The sequence below is a fragment of the Trachypithecus francoisi genome, unplaced genomic scaffold (assembly GCF_009764315.1).
Source record: "Trachypithecus francoisi isolate TF-2019V2 unplaced genomic scaffold, Tfra_2.0 Lachesis_group1, whole genome shotgun sequence".
In the NCBI taxonomy this organism is placed as follows: Eukaryota; Metazoa; Chordata; class Mammalia; order Primates; family Cercopithecidae; genus Trachypithecus; species Trachypithecus francoisi.
The window spans coordinates 142499113-142516241 of NW_022681454.1; the positions used below are offsets into that span (position 1 = coordinate 142499113).

Here is a 17129-nt window from a genome sequence, read left to right on the forward strand (position 1 = left end):
TAGCCATTCAGATTCCTCAATGCCATTTATTGCAACATTTAGAAATTGCAGCAAAATTTGCATTGAAGAAGTCACAAGCACCAGAGGGGATATTTTCCCCTTGTTGATATTCTCTGCAGGGACAAGACACCAGACGGTGGGAGAAAGGTGAGGAGGGGTCACTATGTGGAAACGCCTAATGAGAGGACAGTTCCTTAGGTACCCCCTTAACATCCCACTCACAGGCATGCCTGGAGTAGCAGAAACCCATTAGAAAATGTGAGAAAGCATGGGTTCTATAGGAGACTAAACAAAATGTGTGCTGTTGATTAGAGCTCATCCTGGAGATCACAACTTCACTTAAGTAACAAGATAGCATGGCAGATTTCCTAAGGTACTGAAATAATAGGTGACTTTTCCTAAGACAGGAAAATCAAATTAGAGAACAAGGCTCATAGAATTAGAGAATCTTAGGCCTAAGGGCATCTCCTGCACATCTGAAAATATAGGGAACAGATGGAGGCCCAGATAAGTTAACTGAGGTCCTACATTCGCAGTACTACTGATGGTACTATAGGGTCTAGGACCTGGATCTAGAATTCAGTGTGTGCTTTCCTCCATGCCAAGTAACTGCCACATAGATTACAGAAATAAGTCACTAGGACTCTAAGGTTCAAGCAACAGCCGTGTCTGAGTAGTTTTCTTACTTAGCATGCACAAATGTGCATAGATGAGCTTGCACACAAATATATTCATTCACTGAAGGAACACTGATTCCCCACTTGTACTGTAGGGCCTGTTCCAGGTGCTGAGATACAGCAGTGAGTTAGACAAGCTCCCTGTTCTCGGGAATACATACTGCTATATATGTCATATAACATATATATTGCTTTTTATGTTATATAGCGTATATATTGCTTCATATCATAACTTTGTAATAATCCAACTTACTAATTTACAAATTTAGATTGATCTATTTTGGGTCAAACCCAAACACCTCAAAACTATATTAAAAATAGGAAACCCTTGCTGTGAGACCATTAGCTTATAACAGGGATCAGCAAACTACAGTCCTTGGGCTCAAATGAGCCTCCTGTTTTTAGAAATAAAGTTTTATTGGAACATGACCACGCCTACTCATTTGCATATTCTCTAGGACTACTTTCAAGTTTCAACAGCCGAGTTGAGTACTAGTGACAGAAAGTGTATGACCTGAAAGCCTAAAATATTTACTATTTGCCCCTTTGAAAAAAGCTTGCAGGGTCCTGGTTTATAAACTAGGTTTTAATCTTATTCTTAGAGCAGCAGCAGCATTAAAGGCTCCTACTGAATTAAAAAGGAAACTTCTTTAATGAATTTCACTCTTGGGTTACTGTACTAACAAACAAGATATTCTTTCCTGCTAGACAATGAGCCCTGAGCCCTGCTACATCAGAGAGAACAAGATCTTTGCTTCATTCCCTGTGGTAATTACGAGGTATGTGTTTGCACTGGTTAGTTGTGAAGTTTCCACTCATGACAATTAAGCGATGACAAGTCCAGCTTCTTCCTAGTCATTTGGTTTCTATGGTTTCTGTATGGTGGTATGGGCGTGGAGGGGGCTTTGGAGTAGGATGGGAGGGAGGAAGGTTTTCAGCTGGGTTCAGGTATACTTTGGGGTAAAGAGGGTTAGAATGAAGGTTAACAGAAAGGAGAAAAAAAGATTATCTGAAAAGCCAGTGGTAATGGAAAAGAGTTTGGCCTTTTCCTCCATTAGCCACTCCAGAAATGCTGAATTTAATTTGTCTTCAACATGGGTTTCCCAGCTCACCTGCTGCCCACAGGCTAATGTGGTTACAGTCAGACAACTGACTGTAAAAATGGCACCTTCTCACTCAGCATAACAGCTCTCTGCAGACCTCCAAGTCATAGCTGCTCAATTTACTGACAAAAACAAGCTTTTATTACTGTTGGCACCACTGAGCCAAAGTGGCCAGAGAAGCATAGAGAGATCCTTCTCTGCCGTGTACATCGTCAGCACAACTGTCAGGGAAATTCCCCTTCCCGAATCCTTCAAGTGCTGATGAAGTGAGGGGCTGATCCAACACCCAGGGCTGGCAATCAGCAACATCAGCTCTTAATTTGTAAGCCCCGCAAATGCAGGGGAGCTCCTCCTCATTCTCACTTAATGACTCCTTGCTGGTATCATTTGTAACCATCACTTGTGAGCGTATAATTGCATGGTGAAGTCAGAATGTTAACATCAATAAATGGAAGAAGTTAAGCAGAATGGCAAGAAGCTTAAATAATAGGCGAGCACTGGTGAAGCCTTGGCCATGGCCTAGACAGTGATGGGTTTGTTTCAGGAGAATCTGGTTTTCTTTGGCCGTGAACACACATGCCATGCGTCATTAAGGAGAGCGTCAGGGGTGCAGTTTCACTGGAGAGGAACGGAGCCTACAGAAGTAGGTGTGCAGTGCTCTGGCACGGGAAAACAGAAAGGTTCAAAGCTCTGCCAAGTGTTTCTCGGGGCTGTCAGAACAGCAATGATACAGAGAGCAAGCTCTGGAATGAAAACTGTTCTGGGCTGAGTTTCAGTAGTCACTGAAACTAGTGACTGCAGCAACCCCTAGTTGCTGACCTTGGATGGAATACCCCACCTCCGTTAAGCCTGTTTCTTCACCTGTACAGTGTGATAACAGTAGTATTGGCTTAGAGGATTGCTATGGGGCTTAAATGAGAGCCAGTGTGCAAAGGCGTAAGACTGGGGCATTGAAAGACTGTCACATATGGTGATGAAGAAGAGGATCAGGATGAGCAACAAGCAAAGAGCTCAGCACCTCTCAACCACATCTGAACTTGGGAGTCTTTCAGAGCAGTGAGGCACAAGGCATGCCAGGAAACAGTATTATGACTACAGGGAAATGTGGCTCTCATGCCTTGGGAAAGTCCTTCCTTCCATGGAAGGAAAGGGCAATGTCTCAGGGTGGTGGGGATGCTTCGGCCAGGTGGCAGGTGCTCTGGGGTGCAGGGGATGGAGGAGGAGTGTGAGAAGGACAGACAGGAATGGTCACCTGTGTGCTTGGTGCCAATGTGAGTCTTTATCTCTGCTTCCTCCATGGTGACGAAGTCGCAAGCAGTGCAGCAGATTGAAAACATCCACTGCTCCTTGTCCACGTGGAGTGACATGTGGCTGACAAACTGGACATTGAGCTCTGTCTCAAATCCACACACGTGACAACTACATGAAAGGGTAAAAGAAAAGAGGGGGAGAGAAAAGGGTGACACATACTTCTAAATGTGGGCTGTCCATTTATACACAGTACACTCAAGAAAACTGGAAGTTGAAACACATTTGTCTTTCCACCAAAAGATTTTGCATTAGAAAATTCTTCTGCTTTCTGGGATGCCTCTAAAGTAGTCACTGTGCCAAACAGACTAAGGCCCAGCATCATGTAACAATCACATATGTGTTATAACGATGCTAAATAATCATAAAGTTAATTTAAAACCATGGATTCCAGATGCTGCACATCACCTAACTGATTTCCTTTGGGCAAAGAGATGAGGGGTAGCGTTGCCAAGGTATTTAGTGGTGCTGGTACACTGATAAACTCGGAGAGCACCTCACAGCCCAGGAGCCTCTCTGTGGCTCTGGAAACCTTCCCTAGTAGCAATGAAAGCACATCCAGTTTGTTGTATGGCACTCCAAGCAAGAGGCTACTCTATCTGGGGCAACTTCTGATAGAAGCCACCCATCCCTAGAGACATTCCTGCAAAAGGAAGTTTCCACCAATCAGTATGGCATAGCTCTAGGGCAAGATTTGATAGACAGCCAGAAACTTGGGGGTTTTATGGCAATCCAACAAATATTGATTCATGATTGAATACAGAAATGAAACATAAAATCCAGGTACTAAAGGGTGATACAGCCAAGGGGAAATATGTCATGCCTCTGGGCTATTTCTCTGGGGTTCTCAGATTTACATTTCCTCAGCTTTTTTTTTTTTTTTAAACAATTCTTAGGGAGCAGCAACACACTCAGTTACAAAGGTTGGAGGTTCTGAGCTGAACAGACCTAAAAATTCATCGTCCCCAGGGCCCAGTCTGGAACTCCACCCCAGAGAGCCACCTCTAAGACCATTTCTCTTTCAATGAATACTACCAGGGCACCCAAGCCAAGAGAGGAGTCTGTGCAACTGCAGGGCTCAATCTAAGCAAAGAAATTACTCAAATGAAGGCCAGGCTATGACTGAGAAAAGGAGCCTCGTGATGTATGTCCACAGCAGACAGGTAGGAAGTGTTGAAGCCAAGAGTCTGAGAAAGGCAGACTAGCATGTTCCATCTGCAACTCACCTGTAATAATAAGGATGTTTCTTCCCGTCACTGCCTTCAGACGTGACAGCGCTGACAATGTCCTCGGTGTCTGTACTCACCAGCTTCACGGAATGGACGGTCAAGTGCTGGTTCAGATTTGCACGGCACTTAGCAGCATAGGGGCACAAGTGGCATTTGTATTTTCTTTCCTCTGGGGGAGAAGGAACAGGAAAAAGCCCAAATCGTTTTCAAAAAAGGAAGTCCCAACACCTTGCAAGAATCATTTAAAGGTATAAAGGAAAGAATGGTTCAAGTCACATCTCAGATGGCAACAATGGTAATACCTTGGAATTGTAAGTATCTAAAAGTTTTTACCCAGCAGGTCACTCCTGTATTAGTACTTTTAAGTATCTCCGGCTGGGCACTGTGGCTCACACCTGTAATTCTAGCACTTTGGGAGGCGGAGGCAGAAAGATCCCTAACAACAGGAGCTCGAGACCAGCCTGGGCATCACAGCGAGACTCCGTCTCTACAAAAATTTTTTAAAAAATTAGCCAGGCGTGGTGGCACATGCCTGTAGTCCCAGCTACTTCGGAGGAGGAGGTGGGAGGATTGTTTGAGCCCAGGAGGTCAAGGTTACAGTGAACCATGATCATATCACTGCACTCTTGCCTGGGTGACAGAGGTAAACCTTGTCTCAAACAAAACAAAACAAAAAAAAAAGAAAAAAAAAGTCCCAGAGCAACTAGAATAGATAACCTGCTTTTTTTTTTTCTTTTTTTTTTTTTTCCTGGACACCCACAGCCCCTTTTCCTGATAAGGTAAGCCCCATACAGGCCAAAATAGTATTTTGTGAGTGAACAAGTGTGTGTGTGTGTGTGTGTGTGTGTGTGCACCCCATGTTTCAGTAGTGGGTGGGTGCTGAGCGGGGGATGGGGAATGAAACACAGCATTTGCAGGACTGCAGTGTAAAAGAGGCCTCATCATTTTCCCTAAGCTCCTGGCTTGGGTCAGCCAAGAAATAAGAAAAAAAAAACTAATGAAATTAAGGGGAAAAAATGCTGTGTGAAATAATTTAATTGGAAATTTCATTTTACATAAATAAAATAAAGAATTTCAATTAATTTCTTAATGGAAACCCTCTCATAAAACTGACAAATGTTTCAGTATCATTTCCAGAGTGGCATTCTGAATTCGTTTGATTAATCAAGCAAATTAAAGTAAAAGGAGCAGGCTTTGCTTTCATCATACAGATAAAGGTAATAGCAGAAGATGAAGGAAAGAACAACTCCAGTGTTCTATCCTTGATGCTTACTTGGTATTACTGAGCCCGGCTTAAAGAAAATACCTGTCTTCTTTAGTTCACAGAGAAGAACATGGAAAAAAAGTTATTCTCTACAAAATATGAGACCATTATTATTATGGGTGGTCCCCAACATCTTGAAGGGCTGGCATCTGGGCTCCGCAGGGTCAGGGGAGGAGCCCTACCATCCAGATAAAATGTGTCCTTTCTTTAGAAGTTTTGAGTTTGTATGCATAAGTGAGGTTGGTAAGTTTTGTTATTAAGGTTATGCATCCTCCATAAAGTGAAACTGTGGAGGTTTTTAAATCTTTTTCTATCATTTGGAAAGGTTTAACAATGTCGGAATTTCCTCTTCGCAAAAGGTTAGAAGGAACTCACCAGGGAAAATTTCTGAACCTGATGCCTTTATTAATGACATGTCCTTCATAATTTTTCCAAATTTCCCTTTGGGAACTGATTGATTCAAGTCCCCCCCCCTCCAACTTTGGGTCAATTTTAGTCATTCTGTTTAAATGATCTACGTTATCTAAGTGTTCAGCTTTTTTTCTTAGAGCTTCATTATTCTCCAATAATTCTTTAACATCTTCCACACTGATGATTAGGCTTCCTTTTTCATTCCTAACTTTGAGTATTTTTGCTTCATTTTCTTAATCAGGCTTAAAAGGATTTATCTATTTTATGGCCATCTTCTTTCTAGACTTTGTTGTTTTATCAATTCCTCAAGATGACTGTTAAGTTCCTCTATTTTTGTCTTTCTCTAATTAAAATGTTTACGTCTATACATTTCCTCTGACTAGAGCTCTTGCTGTTTGCTCCAGGTTTACGTATGAAGTGTTCTCTGTTTCATTCCTTTTAGACGTCTGTTATTGAATTTTTATTTTCTCCCTTTTTCTTTGGTCCAATTAGGCAGGACGTTTTATTGACTCTTACTTATTTAAAATTTCATTTAAGTATGCTCAGAGAATGTGACCTTATACAACTCCACTTTTTTGAACATGTTGAAGTATTCTTTGTGGCTAAGTATATAACTAAATTTTGTCTTTAGTGGAATTTAAGATTAAAAATATTAAAAATATAAAAAGAAAAGACACCAGTCTGGGCAGCATGGTGAAACTCTATTTCTACAAAAAACTTTTTGTTTTTTTTGAGACTTCTTGTCACTCAGGCTGGAGTGCAGTGGTGTGATCTTGGCTCACTGCAACTTCTACCTCCTGGGTTCAAGCGATTCTCCTGCCTCAGCTCCTGAGTAGCTGGGATTACAAGTGCACGCCACCACACCTGGCTAATTTTTGTATTTTTAGTAGAGATGGGGTTTCACCACTTTGGCCAGGCTGGTCTCAAACTCCTGGTCTCAAACTCCTGACCTCAGGTGATCCACCTGCCTTGGCCTCCTAAAGTGTTGGGATTATAGGTGTGAACCACCGTGCCCAACAACAAAAACCTTTTTAAAAAAAATTAGCCAGGCATAGTGGCAGCGTGCACCTATAGTCCCAGCTACTCGGAAAGCTGAGATGCAAGGATCGCTTGCACCCAGGAGGCAGAGGTTGCAGTGAGCTGGGATGGAGCCACTGCACTCCAGCCTGGGTGTCAGAGCAAGACCCTGTCTTGGGAGGAAAAAAAAGACAAAATTAATCTTGTCCTATTAATACTTCCTTGCTTTTTAAATTTTGTGTGATGTACGAAACCTTTATTTTGAACTTTTCTTTATCATTTTGTTTTTGTGTTCCCTGTAAAGAAGATACATCTGGATTACTTAAAAACCTGATGTCAATGTAAAAATGGAAATGTTTGATTTTATTATTTCCATCTTGCTTTACGTTTACTACTGATTTTACCTTATGTCTTTTTGTCTTCAATTATTTTTGCTGGGTGGATTAAGTTACTATTTATTCCTCCTTGTTAACTTGGTTGCCTTCCCTTTCCCAGCTCTCAGAACCAACCATATTTCTCCACAATTACATGTAAATAAAGGCAGAAGCTGTTTCTCCACCAAGGTGCCTTTTCCCCGGCTGCTCTGACCCATCACAATAAGATAAAACCAGTAAGATGGAGTGTGTCCCCCTGTCCTGCACTCTCAGGACGAGCTCAATATTTTTTTTTTTTTTACAGAGTTTAGGAATTTTACTGGAATAAACCTAAATTGTGTATATTTTCTCATCAGTCCTACTTGGAACTCAATGAACCCTTTCAATACAAATGAAAAAGCCTTTCCAAGGTCTTCTTTAAACATGCCAGGCAAAATGGCTTGAAAATGTCAGGATAAACACATTCCCAGCACTTCCTGTAATGCCTCTCTTAGAGAAACTCAGCTTCTGGAGAGTAAAGAAGTTGGTGATGGAGCATGGAGGGCTGACAGCCCAGGCCCCACTCACTCACCTGTGTGCAGCGACAGGTGTCGGGACAAGGTCTGCTGTCGGCCAAACACTTTCCCACACACGTCACAGGGAAAAAGTTGGTCATTGAATTTCCAGGATGGTAATCCATTCCCTGCCTCTAGGACTATCTTTTCTGTTTCTGGGTCAAAAGAACAAAGCATCATGAGAAATAAGGCAACAAGAATACATTTTCTGTTAGTCAATTCAGGATTTCAGCAGAGCCTTCTCTCTGAAGAACGTGGCTAGTAACTGCAAATGAGTCTCCGGAACTAGTTTTCATGCTCATTTCCTGTCTCTAAGAAGGCCATTCTTGAAAGCTGTGGTGGCAAGTGGATTCCGACCCCCGTCAAATCTTCAGTATTTTCTCTCTTTCATCACTGAAGACCAGCCAACTAACCCTCTAGTCAGTTGATAGCACTGTGCCCCGTATACAGCAGATACTCAATAAATACTTGAATGAGTTGCCTGACTTGCATGTTAAAATTCCAGAAACGTAGGCTCTTGCCACAAGACAGTAAATAAATGATTGCAGGCTGGGCTTGGTCACTCACACCTGTAATCCCAGCATTTTGGGAGGCTGAGGCGAGTAGATCACTTGAGCTGCGAAGTTCAAGACTAGACTGGCCAACATGGTGAAACCTTGTTCTACTAAAAATACAAAGATTAGCTGGGCATCGTGGCGGGTGCCTGTAATCCCAGCTACTTCAGAGGCTGAGGCATGAGAATCGCTTGAACCTGGGAGGCGGAGGTTGCAGTGAGCTGAGATCACACCACTGCACTCCAGCCTGGGTGACAGAGTGAGACGCTGCCTCAAAAAAAAAAAAAAAAAAAAATTGTAAATCTCAGATTCTGATGTGAAAACAAATGGTGCTATCCCTTGAAAGGAAATATACTTTCATTCTCTTTAAGAAGAAAGCTTTGCTCGTCGTTCCAGTTTGTGCAAAATCCTTAATGAGGAATTTGTGCTAAGTAGACTCAGTGATGACTACCACACACTGTGCCACAGAAAATTCCCTAACGCAAGAATGAACCAGAATTTCCCCAAAGGTCTCACATTTGGGAAAACAGTGAGTGCCACAAGTTGTCCACCCATAATTCATAGCCATGAACGAAATAAATGGACTTTAATACATTCTCTAATCATCTTAAAGAGTTTTTATTTTCTCATTCTTATCCCTAGGATTACCTTTAATCTAATTCATGTTTCTTCTTGTGGAACTGTACCAGATTATACAAACATTCCTTCTATGATAATGTCATAAAATAGGTGACAGAGAACACCAGGAAGAGGGAAGGAGACACTTCTAAAAGGACACTTGAATGGGCCACTGATAGGCCTTTCACCTCACTTTGAAGACCAAGACAAATGATACACTAAGTTAATATCTTGTCTTTTACCCCAGTAAATCATTGCAAATCTCCTTAAAGCACAGTACTGCATTATAGAACTGGACACCATGTGGTGATCATTGAGTGGTGGTAAGAACGTCTCATAATCTAAGCAGATGAAAATGCTCACAACACGAGTCAGAGATAACATCAGAAGAAAGAACTTTATTTCACACAATTTGGTTAAAACTGCTTCCCAATACAGGCTTCCACCTGTATGTGGATAAATCAACGGGATCAATTTTCATTTGAATGATTTGCCAGATAGGGTAATCTAAGGGAAGAAGAAACAAATATGAATGTATGTCTGGAAAGGGGAGGAGGGGAAATGATGGTGAAACTGCAATAATGTTCGCTGTGAGGCACCTGCCAGCAATCCCAACACTGATAAAGCACATGAATTGATTTATCTGTGTTTGTTAAAACATAGCACTTGGGGCCTTAGGGAGAAGAGTTGCTCTTATTAAAGTAGAAATGTGTGACTAAAAACCTCTCAAGGGGAAGAGAATTAAAAAAAGGGAGTTGAACTTCTGAGAACAAGAACTACTCTTAGACAGCTGTCCTTGAGTCCAAGCAGTGGGCATTTCAGCTGTGCAGTGAATTTCAGTATATCAGTAGCTCCTTTTCAGTGTATAATAAAAACAGTGCTTCCAAGAACAATAATGGTAATAATTATAAGGAGAGGTCAAGAGGGTGCAGGGTCTCTTAATACATTCGTAACAAGAATGAATGAATTGGGTCAAATACCAAACAAGTAGATGCAATTAAAAATAGATAAGCATCTTAATAAATCCGTCAAGTATCAGTCATGTACTCAAGAAGCTGAAGCATCATGAACTGTCTGATTCCTTCCACTGGTCTTAGAAAATGATGAAAGCACAAATCTCATCATGTCTTGTTCTGCATGCCAACGGCTCCTCAAGGCCAAACTTCTGGCTTCTGAGTCCTTCATGGCCTGGCTCTGGCCACCTCCCACCACCCAAATGCTTGGCAAAGTAGATTGCTTGACTTTTCAGGAACAAACAATTCCCTTTTAAGTGTCATTGCTTTTGAATCAACTGTTCCTCCACCAACAGCTACTCCCCACAACTACTTCTGTACAATAAACTCAGACTGGATTTGAAGCCCCATCTCAGATTTCATCTCCTTGGTGAAGCCCTGCCCAATTCCCAAGGAAGAGTTAGTCATTTCCCCTGCTCTGTCCCAGGGCACTTTTATGAATATTTCCATTGTACCACTTTACCTGTTATATCACTTGTTTACATATCTTCTATAAGCCATATATATATCTGCATATAAAGCACCCAGTATAGTCCATCATGAAGCAGTGCTCAGTCAACACGTCCCCTGGCCTCCCTCCCCTGGGGGATGGGTTCTGCATTATTTATTTGTGTATCCTCAGCATTAGCACAATGTCTGCTACATAAGAGGTGCTTAGTATATATTTGTTGAGTAAATGAATGACTGAATAAAAGGGTCCAAGTGAGGCAGAGAATAGACATTCTTCTTATTTTATAGTGGAAAAGACTAATAATTTAGTAGCATTCATTAAGGCCTATGGCCAATTCAGAATGAAAAATCAGGCTACCTGCCTTTTGAATTACTGTTTTAACTCAATTTACTAACTGCTTTCATGATTCTATTAGTGGAAATGTTTGCAGTCCTGAGCCATACTCCCAAAGGCTCTAAATGCTTACCTCTTCCCAATAGCATCAAGCCACAAGATGATTCCCTTTATGATGAACTCTGGCAGTTGCTATTTGTCAGTTAACCCAACAGTCATTGTCAACTTTCCTTATCCCCTGACTTCTCCAGCCATGGAAGCAGCTGGGGTAGCCATGTGCCAAAGTTCTGAGAAGGCTTTTGCGTTTCTGTTAAAATGAAGGGTATGACTGGTATTGCCCCCTTCTCTTTTCCAGCCTTGATCACAGAAGAAATAGTTAGGACTCTGGCAGCCATTTTGTGAATATGAGGCATGAAGACAAAAGCCAACTGCCAAGGGTGGAGAAAGGGAAAGATGGGAAAAGTATGGGTCCTTGATATGGTTTGGTTCTGTGTCCCTGCCCAAATCTCATGTCAAATTGTAATTCCCAGTATTGGAGGTGGGGCCTGGTGGGAGGTGATTGGATCATTGGGGGTGGAGTTCTCATGAATGGTTTAGCATGGTCTCTCTGGTGCTGTTCTCATGATAGTGAGTGAGTTCTCACAAGATCTGGTTGTTTAAAAGTGTGCAGCACCTTCTCCTTCTCTATTCCTACTGCTCTGGCCATGTAACATGTGCCTGCTTCCTCTTCACCTTCCACTATGACCGGAAGCTTCCTAAGGCCTCCCCAGAAGCCAAGCAGATGCTAGCATCATGCTTCCTGTACAGCCTATGGAACTGTGAGCCAATTCAACCCCTTTCTTTATAAATTACCCAGTCTTAGGTATTTCTTGATAGCACTGCAAGAACTGACTAATACAGTCCTCTGTGACATTTCTCAGTAGCTGAATGAACACCAGCAACCACCCACTTCTGGACTTCTTGTTTTGTGAGGGAAATAAGTCCCTGTTTGTTTCAGCCACTGTTGGTTGGGCTTTCTGTTACTTGTAACATCCTTAACTGAAGGCCCTCCCTATGGTTCCTCTTGGTCTTAGGACTTTGAACATTAGGTTCCACCTTTTGACAGGCTTTAATTCCCAAAATCCCCCATCCTGTGAAGAACTCTCCACATTCATTATCAACAGCAACAAGTGTACAGCCAGCTGAACACATTTCCATCTTAATTATCTTCTTCTGTTGGGAAATAAAAACCTGAAAAGCTTCTTTTAGATTACTCAGGAATTTCCTTTAAAAAAACGTTTTATGGGCCGGGCGCGGTGGCTCAAGCCTGTAATCCCAGCACTTTGGGAGGCCGAGACGGGCGGATCACGAGGTCAGGAGATCGAGACCATCCTGGCTAACACGGTGAAACCCCGTCTCTACTAAAAATACAAAAACTAGCCGGGCGAGGTGGTGGGCGCCTGTAGTCCCAGCTACTCGGGAGGCTGAGGCAGGAGAATGGCGGGAACCCGGGAGGCGGAGCTTGCAGTGAGCTGAGATCTGGCCACTGCACTCCAGTCCGGGCGACAGAGCGAGACTCCGCCTCAAAAAAAAAAAAAAAATAAAAAAATAAAAAAAATAAAAAAACGTTTTATGAAGCATAATATATGTAACAGAAAAGTGCGCATATCAATAACTGCTTTTAAGTTAGTTCCAAAGTCACAAAACAGTTTGGAATATGGGTACTATTTTTAAATTTTTGCTACTCTTCATCTTGATTCCCATATCCCTTAGCATTTGTTTCATTATTTTAAGTAGCTTGAATGTATACTTAAGATTCTCTTCATTTCTTTCAGAAATACTTGTTTAATGGTAACCTCTTTTTTTGTATGGAGTCTCATAGGATTTTGTCTCTTATAAAGCATTTTATTTCTTTTCACACTCTTATGTTCTGATCCCTGGGATAACCATAAATTGCTTCCAGAAATTCCTGGCTACTCAGTATTATGTGATCAGATGTTTTTTCTCCACTTTTCCACCTATGATGTTTGCCTTGAATGTCATTTGGGCTTTTCCTCTTCCTTATATAGGTTTTTGTTTTAAATGAAGCAAACAGGTGTATAGGATTAAGCACTTTTGTCCTTATAGTACAGCTGGAAAAATAGGAACACAGTGTAAGGAGAACGATCCCATCTTAGCAATCCGAAAACAAGGCTTTCAGCTCTTCCTATTAGTGGTGAACTGAGGTCTGTCATCCATAATGATGAGGACTAGTTGGTCAAAATACAATACAGCAAACTATGCTTCTTATAACCTAGTTATTCAAGGGGACATGTCTCATTTCATGCATAGGTCCTGGGAAGATGAAACCCATCCAGCATGTCTCCAAAAATTTTCCTTAATTAAACCCATTTGGTAGAATTCAGGAGGGAATTCTATCAAAATCTGCTTGACAAAACATTATATCAAGTAGAGCACTCAGTTATCTTCAGATCCAATTCATTCATTTTCAGGAGGATAAAAATGAAGCATTATATTCCAGGACCTCTCCAACCCCAGAGTAACCCACAACTTGCACAAGGTTGGGCAACAGTTTCCACAGTAACTAAGTCTCTATCCTGCCCCAAATCTTAGTTCAAGGAGGAACCTGAACGATAATCTTGTTCAATGTTTTCTGTTTTATATATTAGGGAACTGAGGCCAAGAGAACCTAAGTAATTACCCCAGGTAACCTGGCTAGTGACTCTGGGAGAGCAGAGACAGACCCACGGTGTCATTCAAGCTCCTCCAAGCCATATGAAATCAATGCCAAAGTCTACAAACAAACAAAGGAGGGATTTTTCTTCTCTTCTTGTTCTTTGGCTCTGAGTTTAATACTCTTGGTTACACGTGGACATGTGCAGATTTAGCAACAATCCACAGACACTAGCACTTTTCCTCATTTCTCTTCTTAAAAGTGTAAGCCTAGAATATTTCCAGGCACAGAGATGTTAGAAACTCTAATATGTCAAAACTTAGAATAAAGAAGGAACAAGAAGAAGATCAAATAAGGAAGTCCTAAAAGCCAGTCCTCTCTGAGGTAAAGATGGTATTACTGAAGAAAGTTCCCTTGAACCTTTCATTGCCATTGGGGAGCAGTTTTGGTAAAATTAAACAAACACACAAATAAGCAAAACCTCAAAAAACAACAGGGACAAAGGAAAGGACTTTAGTTTGCTTCCTTTCAATTTTAACATAATTTGACCCTATATTTGGTGTATTGTTTGGCTTTGTGGGCACATTTTACTGTGTGAAAAGATCCCTGTATTCTCTGACAAAACAACCCTCTCGAAGAACCCTCTCTCAACCTGATTTTGGTAAAAGAAATGCTAAGACAGAAGGCTTTATTTGGCGACAGCTGTAAGCAAAAGATTGGCCAAAATATGACCTCAATGCGTAAATAACTGTTCAAATCAACTAAATCTCATTACTGAAGAAGAGGCTCTAGGGCCGCTTGGGTTTTCCATTGTGACATGTGGTATTTTGATCACTTCTTTCTTTCATGATCAAGGCTGGAATGTTTTGTTTTGAGGCATACCTCAAAGTGAAATTCTGAAATCCTCTGTAGTCTTGGATAGGTTAAAACCCTACCAGGTCATTTTCCAGGCAGAAAGCAGAGGGCATGGAACTTTCTGGTCAGACTCTAGCCCTACTGGCTCTGCCCTTTGGTTTCATGGGTTCTGCATGGCCTCTGCTTAAAACAAGCTACCACCTTCTGAGGGCTGCTTGTGAAGCTAAGAGTCAGCTATGGTTTATGACTCTTCGGGGGTTAATATCTTTGTTCCAGTGCTTGCAGCTCGTCTACATCCCTTTTTAATTTTTTCAGAGTCATTTCAATTTAGGGTTACTTGCCAACATCTACCGTTTTAGAATTTCCAGCTCAGAGGATCTATCTTGCCGTGTCACAGCTGTACTGGAACAACAGCCACAATGCAGATGGCTGGCACTGGTGACCTGTCCCATCATTTCATTTACTACTAGTGACCTTACACAAGATGCCAGAAGTGTTGCTCATGCCAGTCCTAACAGACTCACTAGGCTCCCCATGACCACCTCTCTGCAGGTCTTGGTGGAACCAGCTTCCCCTTTAAGTACCATTACACTCACCCAAAAACAGGCTTTTCTGCAGGTCAAGGTGTTGCCTCAATGAACTGCTAAGATAGAAGAATTGAGAAATAGTTTTTGTTGGCTGGGGGCAGTGGCTCAGGCCTGTAATACAAGCACTTTGGGAGGCCAAGGCGTGTGGATCACAAGGTCAGGAGTTCGAGACCAGCCTGGCTAACACTGTGAAAACCTGTCTCTACAAAAAATACAAAAATTAGCTGAGTGTGGTGGCATGTGCCTGTAGTCCCAGCTACTCGGGAGGTTGAGGCAGGAGAATCGCTTGAACCCAGAGGCAGAGATTGCAGTGAACTAAGACCACACCATTGCACTCCAGCCTGGGTGACAGAGTAAGGCTCTGTCTCAAAAAATAAAAGAAAAAAAAAAAGAAAAGAAAAAAGAAATAGTTTTTGTCAATGTGTGCTCAGTTAGAAACACTGGGTGGAGATTTTTAGACGTAAAAGAGTTAACAGCCTTGATCTTTGGGCTCATTTCAACCTTCAATGCTTAACAAACTTAGTAAAGTAGAATTTTGCATTACTACTTTCAGAGGGTCCATGCACAGGCCCTGGGAAGATGACACCCATCAAGCATGTCTCCAAAAATTTTTATTAATTAAACCCATCTGATAGAATTCAGGTGACAGTTCTATCAAACTCTGTTTGACAGAGCATTAGATCAAGTAGAGGACTCTGATACTTCCAATCCAACTCCTTCATTTACAGGAGGACAAAAAAGGAAGTCTGTCACTCCAGGACTTCTCAGACCCCAGAGCACCCCACCTCTTGCACGGGGTCAAGTAACAGTTTCCACAGCAATTGAATCTCTATCCTGCCCCAAACCCAAGATCAAGGAGGAATCTTAACAATCATTTTTTTTCAAAGTTGCTGTTTTGCATATAAGAAAACTGAGGCCTAGAGAACCTGAGTAACTACCCCAGGTAATCTGCCTAGTGCCTCTGGGAGAGCAGAGACAGACCCACAGTCTGCCTGCTCCTTGAAGCCATATGTAATCAATGCCAACTGCTTAGTAAACAGCTGCTTCTGAAAAATCGTCCCAGGAAAACTGGGTGACCTTTTTTTTTTTTTGCTTAGTGCTGGGTAACAGCTTAAAAAATACTTACTAATTGATTTGTATCGTACATAACTGTGTTTTCTATATCTGGTTCTTTATGCAGGACATTTTAAATCAATAGTAGAAAACTGGACCTTGATTCCTCGGGTAACAGAAATGGCTAGTACTAGGTGCCCCTAATTCCAGTGAGGCTGATCACATAGAACTTGAGCACCATAGGGACCTTCTCTAAGCCTCCAAATGTAGATAGTCACTGCCAGAATCTAGGACAATTGATGTCTGCCATTATAACAGTATTTCTTTTAAAAGAAAAAAACTATATAACTGAATCCTTTACAAAATCCACGTATGAAAAGTTGGATATTGCTTCTACGTTTTCCCTGTACTTGTATTTCCAAGATTAGTGGGATCCTCTATAAAACCTTATTGAATAAATGACACAATCACATCACCAAGATCAGGACCATTGTACTGAACGGCAACCTAATTTTATATTACAACTTGGAAGCAAACTGACAATATTGATTCAGGAATCATGTCTAAAGGACCTGGTTATTATCTTACCCATTACACAGACCAGTGTATCCTTAATGATGATGGTAGGATTTAAGGTCTTAGCAAATGCCCTCAGAATGTCCCAATGTTCAGGCCATTTATAAATCTTTGTTAGAAAAATAATCAGGCCTGAAAATTATGTCTTTTTTGTTAGTTTGTTTGGCTTTGTGGCAGAAACTGATGTTTATTCACTCAATGTCTAACAGAACTATGCGGGTTTTTGTTTTGTCTCCACGTGGCAATGGGCCCAGTTAAAAACATACCTTCCTTACCAGCTTCCATTGCTATTAAAGGCTGGTCATGGAACACAGTTCTGGACAATGAGATAGAGGTGGTAGTTCCTATAAAGACTTTTGCCCTTCACTCTGCCTCCTCCTTCTTGGCTGTCTGGAGGTACCGCAGCTCTCTTTCAATCATGAAGATGAAGGCCATTAATAACGACGGAGGAGCAGAAAATTACATGGTGGGTCCTTGACGTTTTCCTCAAATAACTGTA

At 41.6% G+C, this 17129-nt stretch overlaps 1 protein-coding gene across 6 annotated transcripts in view; it reads right to left on the reverse strand.

Annotated features, from left to right (window-relative positions):
* ZNF827 (zinc finger protein 827) overlaps positions 1-17129 on the reverse strand; it is a 177663-nt gene that overhangs the window by 13889 nt on the left and 146645 nt on the right. For all 6 annotated transcript variants that reach the window (XM_033215403.1, XM_033215402.1, XM_033215405.1 and 3 more), the window contains 3 exons: positions 7955-8092; positions 4315-4486; positions 3033-3199 (listed from right to left, as the gene is read on the reverse strand). In XM_033215403.1, coding sequence (XP_033071294.1) covers positions 3033-3199; positions 4315-4486; positions 7955-8092 — 477 coding nt within the window. The remainder of the gene's footprint in view (positions 1-3032; positions 3200-4314; positions 4487-7954; positions 8093-17129) is intronic.